The 6,422-nt window shown below is 32.2% G+C and overlaps 1 protein-coding gene across 1 annotated transcript; it reads right to left on the reverse strand.

Annotated features, from left to right (window-relative positions):
- Positions 1-1,291: 1,291 nt before the first annotated feature.
- On the reverse strand, positions 1,292-5,879 carry LOC139839901 (short-chain dehydrogenase TIC 32, chloroplastic-like). Its single transcript, XM_071830106.1, has 9 exons — positions 5,729-5,879; positions 5,331-5,449; positions 3,485-3,716; positions 3,002-3,081; positions 2,758-2,911; positions 2,260-2,338; positions 1,854-1,950; positions 1,678-1,724; positions 1,292-1,557 (listed from the first exon to the last, which is right to left on the reverse strand). Exons 1-9 carry the CDS (start codon positions 5,812-5,814, stop codon positions 1,399-1,401), a joined length of 1,053 nt encoding a protein of 350 aa, XP_071686207.1. The 5' UTR covers positions 5,815-5,879; the 3' UTR covers positions 1,292-1,398.
- Between the last annotated feature and the right edge of the window lie 543 nt (positions 5,880-6,422).

Below are 6,422 nucleotides of genomic sequence, written 5' to 3' on the forward strand. Positions count from 1 at the left end.
CCCTGGCTGTTTCCAACCCTTCCCTGGCCACCACTAAATATTCGTCCCAGACGGGATTCGAACCTGAGACCTCTTGCAAAGAACTCAGGGCCCCAACCACTAGGCTATCTAGTGATGGTTTTAATAATTGTATTTTACTCTTTGAAAAAATTTCAAGATGCATTTGTTATTACTAATAATTATTATTATAAATGTAAATATTCATTTTAAAGAAGACTTTATTATTATAACTATAATTATTTGATAATTATTATTCAAATATGAGTTCTCTTTACTGGATTAATTAAGTTACATATGTATGCGAAATAAATATCTCAATAAAAGGTTGTAATATATGCTTTAATAAGAAGGAAAATAATAATTGTGATAAAAATTGGAACATGGTGGTAGGAGAATAAATATAGTTCATTTATTCAGATCAAATTAAGTATATCAATATGTTTGTAAAAATAATGATAAGTTTCTTAGTCGGAATCCTTGATTCCACGGTTCATTAAACTAAATGACTTTAGTATTTACCTTTTTTAATTCACTTAATACTTATAACATATTATTAAATTGTTTCGTTTAAACAAATCCGTAATTTCACAGGTCATTTCACTTGTTAATAATAAAACAAAATTTGATAGTTGAATAACAAAAACTTTCTATAATTCCTTAGATAAGTGTCAATGTTGACATCTAAGAAATGCTAGAGAAACCCGAATGTTTACAAAAGAAATATTGCTTTCTGTTGATTAATTGATCGTTACATTTTTCAAGCTTTATTTGTTGATCCAGTTGTTTATGATAAAAATTTTCACCAAAAAATAAAGAAGGGCGAGTTCTCTTTAAAATAAAAGGAGCGGAATATAGTCAAATTCAGGACAACTCACAGACAAAGAGTACGTGACACCGGTAAGGTAGCTATTCATTTGCGTATTTTTACACAGAATAATTATTTACGTTGTAAAACAACGTTCTTTAAAAAAATGTGAAAAGAAATGTATACTCCCTCATACACCACTCATGTGTATTGGGTTTTGTTGTTGTTGTTATAAGTAATATTGATGATGATTGATGTTAACAATTTTTAAAATTAGTGTTTATTAATTGATGTTATAACCAAGGATCCTATCGATAGATTAACATTCATAGTATCAAATTTGATCAAGAGTTATTGAATTTCATGTTTTAGTTATGAGTTAGTGAAAAGGGTAATGATGTGGAAAATAAAAGTTCTAGAAAAGGTAGTAAAAACTATAGGGATCGATCCAACTAAACTCGGTATAAATAGCTACACTTTTGCATGTAAGCAAATGAAAAAAAATCCAATATATCTCAATGGAAACACTCACTTGCACTTTATGACTTTCACAGAAATAAACCATGATCTCTACAAAGTGCGAATGTTGATGTTTACTTAATTAAATTCATGCTAAAATCCCATAATCGCTTAGCCAAATCCATGTCTTTAGCCTGCTCTGTTGTTTTCGCTAAGTTGCTATCTGAAAAATATGCACCACTTACCCCTTTCACTTGTGGGTGCAGTGCTACATAGCACGTCGTTGCGGCCCCCTATATAACACACCGAAATAAATCATTTACTTGTGTTAATTTTAGGAGTCGAACCCAAGACCCCTATTCACAAAGTTATAGAAAACTATTGTGCATGCATAAGTTGACTAATTTACTAACCTGTTCAACATTTTTCATGAAACAACTGCTGAGTTTCTTAACAAAGCCTGCATACAAATATAATACAAACAATAATTGTAAAACAGTATAATCTTTTATTATCCTTCTCTCTCTCTTTTATTTGTTTACTTTACTTTATTTAGTGACTAATTGTGGGAAAAATCAAGAAATATTACCTTCAGCAAAGGTGGGAGGAGTAAAAATGTGGCGGAACAAATTTGTTTGAATTACTCCTGGATGAAGAGAATTTGCAGTTATTTCAACTCCCTCTTCCTGTTTAATCACCAAAAACCATAATTTAAGCGTACGAAGCTTTAAGTAAACTTTGATTTTTAAGGTCAAACTGTTAATGTATCTTCCAAATTAAGATATGGATCCATAACTAAAGACATATTTTTATTAGTTTTTGTAGCATTCACTCTGCAGCTCAATTTGATTATCTAATCTGTTATTGGCTTTAACGTTTAAGGAATCCTTATCCCCTTTAAATTTAAAAGCCAGTTTGTGCAAGTTCGATAGTCAAAAATGTACAAAATTGGTTTCATCAGAAAACTAAATTAAAAAAAAAAGTGAAATTTATACCTTAAAATGTCTGGTGAGCTCATTAGCATGAAGAATGTTCGCTAGCTTTGATTGACCATACGCTTGATATTTACTGTACCTGTACACCATAACGTAATCAAGTTACAGTAAATTTGGGTATTGTTAAAATGCCTCTACCTCTCTAAAATATCATATGCAACAAAAAGAAGGTACTTGCATGGTTCTTAATTTCTTATTAATAGTTAATTAAAACAAATTTTAACCATTATACTATAAAACTATTCATTTGGTTATATAATGTAGCTCAAGATCTGTACACTCTTTGCCTATTCGTCCAGTTTTCTGGCTAGCGATACGTGAATATTTATTGAGTTAAATGCATTACAAAGTGTTGACTTTTCGCCAACACTTAAAGGTTGTACATATACCTATATATACATGAGATACTTATATAGCTTTTAATATCTACTCACTAGTGCAATGAAATCCTATCGAGACGATTCAATAGTAGAGTGAAATTCTTTATAGAAAACTTACTCTTTTTCAACATTAATTTTATCGAAACGAATTCCTTCAGGATAAGTAATCCTATGGGCCTCTGATGATAAATTCACAATTCTTCCCTCTTTCTTACTTTTACGTGCTGTTTTCTTCATATTATCGAGCAACAGATAGGTAAGAAGAAAGTGACCTGTAGCAAAGCGGAACATAACACTTCAACTTTAGTGCGCGAACAAAGCGATAGGATTATTCGAGCAATAAAAAAACGCATTTAAAATACCTAAATGGTTGGTGGCAAACTGTAGTTCTATGTTATCTTTAGAAAGCAAGAATGGAGTCATCATTATACCTGCATTGTTTCTTAACACAACCCAACATACAAATATTCAGTAGAGTTTCGACAAGTATTAGAAGCTGGATTAAAGCGCAAATACATAGTGCATACATTAAAAAAAAAAAAGGTACAGGTTGACATAATGTCAAAGTTGATATAATTTTAAACGAGTTTTCATTGTTATAATTTTCATCAAATATTATATAACATAAAAAAGGATATTGAAAGTCAAAGTTGCATAAGAAAGCATCGAAAAAACTGGGACAATAATTTTGGGACGAAGGGAGTAGTTTGTGAGTTCGAGTCCCGTCGTGGACAAAAAGGGTGTGTGTGTGTGTGTTTGTTGTACACAAACGAAAAAAAATGGAGAGAAATACATTTCAGTACTTAAAAATACTGATTGATTGGGCTTCAGTTATGAAATCTTACATTAACAAGTTTAATGATTGACCAGTTGAATTGAAGTCGGACGCGAATTTCCTAACGGATGCCATGGAATTGAGATCTAACTCCATTGCATCAACTTTGGCTGTTGGAATTTCTTTCACTATTTCTTCTTGAACCTGTTTGCCAGCAGCCAAATTTCTGACACCCATAACGACATGGGCCCCACGCAGGGCAAGTACTCGCGCTGTTTCACGACCAATGCCACTTGATCCTCCTGCAGATAATATATGTAAGTAAAGGAACATAATTTAAGTTCTACAATATGTCTTGTTCAAGTATATATGTTCCATTCTCTGATTTTCATGGACCACATCACTATTTTTATATTTAAAAAAGCCAACTAGAGTGTTTTCTCCTTGAACATTTTTCTTTTATTTAAAGTGTAGTTGAATAGGTGTACTTCATTATAGTATTAGATTGTTTTTGAACAGCAAACCCTCATGAATTGAAGCCGGTGGGACAGATCCTTGAAGTGCTTTATTTACCCTTAGGGTCTAAATGAGCCGAGTTGAGCCCGAGCTCGAGCTCGACTAAAATTCAAAGGAGTTCACGTTCGATCTCAGCTCGCTTTGAACATAATACATCAAGCTCGAGCTCGGCTCGCTTCGAGCTAAATACACCAATCTCAAGTTCGGCTTGTTTTATAATATACAAGCTCAAGCTCGGCTCAAGTTAGGCTCGTTTGTATATATAATCAAGGGCAGATCTATTAAGTAAGCACTGGTAGCACGAGCTACCAGTGAAATACGCGATACAGTGGAAAAATTTTTGGACTTTTAACTAGTGATATCATTGGATAGTGTGAATTTTTTTGAGTGACAACATTGGATAGTGTAAATTTTTTTGAGCTTCTAACTAGTGACACCTATCCTATGACTACGCTTCCTAGATCCGCTACTGTATATAATATAATAGTTATAATTATATAATTATCTACTACGGAGTATATATTATTATTAATTTATTATATAATTATCTACTATATATTATTAACTAAAAATAAATAACGAATATAATTTAAAGGTATGCGGGCTTGTCCGAGCATGATATAAGAAAATCGAAGTCGTTTACCAAACGATCTTCAAAATATGTTCTCGGGCTCAAACTTGTTTAAACTCGGCTCCAATCGAACTTTTAATGAGTCATATTCGAGTAGCACGCGGCAGCTCAGCTCATTTACACGAGTGAATAAATACTCCTATGTTATATGTTAGTAGGTTTCGTTGGGCTCCTTTTGTAGTATTTGTATGTTGTTAGATCATGTGATGTAGCTTGTTGCTTTGGTATTTTGGTAGTAGGTTTCATTGGGCTCGGTTCAAGTTAGCGTTTTCTTAGGCCGGTCTAGTTTGGTTTTCTTTTCTCAAGTCCCACCCTTGTTCGATGTTGGTCTTTTGCTTGTATCGGTTTGGGGTTCTTTCATCTTTCGATGAAGATCCTTTTATTTTAATAGTAATCGTTATTATGCCAAAAAAAAAAAAAAAAAAAAAAAAAAAAAAAAAAAAAAAAACTGGCGTACAAATCATTCGAAAGTTGTTACGTATTGTTTATCTACACAGTTAAGATCATATGGAGTACGGAGTAGCATTTAATTGAAAAAACAACAAGATATATAGTTTCAGAAAGAACGAAAATAGAATATTGACTGATTTAATTAATTAATTTAGTACTTGCATTACTGCATATAAACGAACGAATTAAAAATTCATTTTCACATAGATAGCTAGGTAGATTATCTAGGAACGTCAGGTATCCTATAAGCCGTACAACACAAATCATGTTAATTTGAATTTAATTTTAATTCGAATTTGAGAAATGAAGGTAGAGGTACCTGTAACAATGGCGGTGAGACCAGATGCATCAATTCCATTGGTAACCTGTTCAGCGGTTGAATATTGTGAGAATCCAGATGGTCCTGGTCTTCCAAACAGCCACATATTCTTCTTATTTCTGGATTCAATGAGAAACAATTTATCAATTAGCAGTTGGATATACGGAGTAATAATAATATAATAATGATAATATGATAATTATAGTAAAAATTAACAATATGGATGGAAATAAAAAAAGTGTGAGTGGTGATTTGATAGGAAAAGATGAGATGCAAGTACGTAATTGGAATTGATGCGCCACCACACTTTATTATCAGTTATTATTATCACAATTCATATTCATATTTCATACATAAATAATATAATATAATAAAAAAAAAAAAAAAAAAACACTCACACTCTACCCGCATCATCCACAATGGCGTGTACCCTTTGCTCACAAATATCACGACTCAGAACCAACCATCTCAACTGAAGCATCATTTTTAGATTATTATAACAAAATTTCACTTTCAACTAATTTTGTGTTTATCACCAGATATTATAATATTTATATGTAATATATGTATATATCTATATCTATATGGATGAATAAATAAAAGGAGTTAGCTACTGACAGGACTTGACGTGGTACAATCGCACCAAACTGGACCGTCCCAAGACTCAGTTTGCAATAGAAAATAAGATGGAAGATCGTACCATACATTATTGGTTTGGTTAATTAGGTTTGTTTCGTGTCGGTCATGTCAAAAGAATCAATTGGTTAGGTTTTTGTGGTGTCGATCATGTCAAAACAATTAATCCATTTGATGAAAATATATAAATATAGATATTAAGTGTATTACGTAAATTAAATTAATAAATACAATTAGACCACATATAATGGTGACGCCTACGTGGAGTGAAAGAGGTGTACTTTTTTGGGCATGCCAGTGACTGGACCATGCCATTTTAGGGGGAGCTGTTATGGGGGACTTTTGTCATAGGATGACAGTGACGTGACATTTTTATTGTTCTGAGGTCATTCAAACCTTTTACAACATTGATTAAATTCGTATTCTGAATTGTTCCATGACTGCATAGCACAACTT

This window comes from Rutidosis leptorrhynchoides, chromosome 4 (assembly GCF_046630445.1).
Source record: "Rutidosis leptorrhynchoides isolate AG116_Rl617_1_P2 chromosome 4, CSIRO_AGI_Rlap_v1, whole genome shotgun sequence".
Lineage (NCBI taxonomy): Eukaryota > Viridiplantae > Streptophyta > Magnoliopsida > Asterales > Asteraceae > Rutidosis > Rutidosis leptorrhynchoides.

Excerpts from the sequence above, each read along its gene's own strand:
- LOC139839901 (XM_071830106.1), bottom strand. The coding sequence starts at position 5,814 with ATGATGCTTCAGTTGAGATGGTTGGTTCTGAGTCGTGATATTTGTGAG. Across the intron at positions 3,082-3,484 it reads CAATCATTAAACTTGTTAAT|AAACAATGCAGGTATAATGA; the intron begins GTAAGATTTCAT and ends GGTTGTGTTAAG. Across the intron at positions 2,339-2,757 it reads AAAATTAATGTTGAAAAAGA|GTACAGTAAATATCAAGCGT; the intron begins GTAAGTTTTCTA and ends TATGGTGTACAG.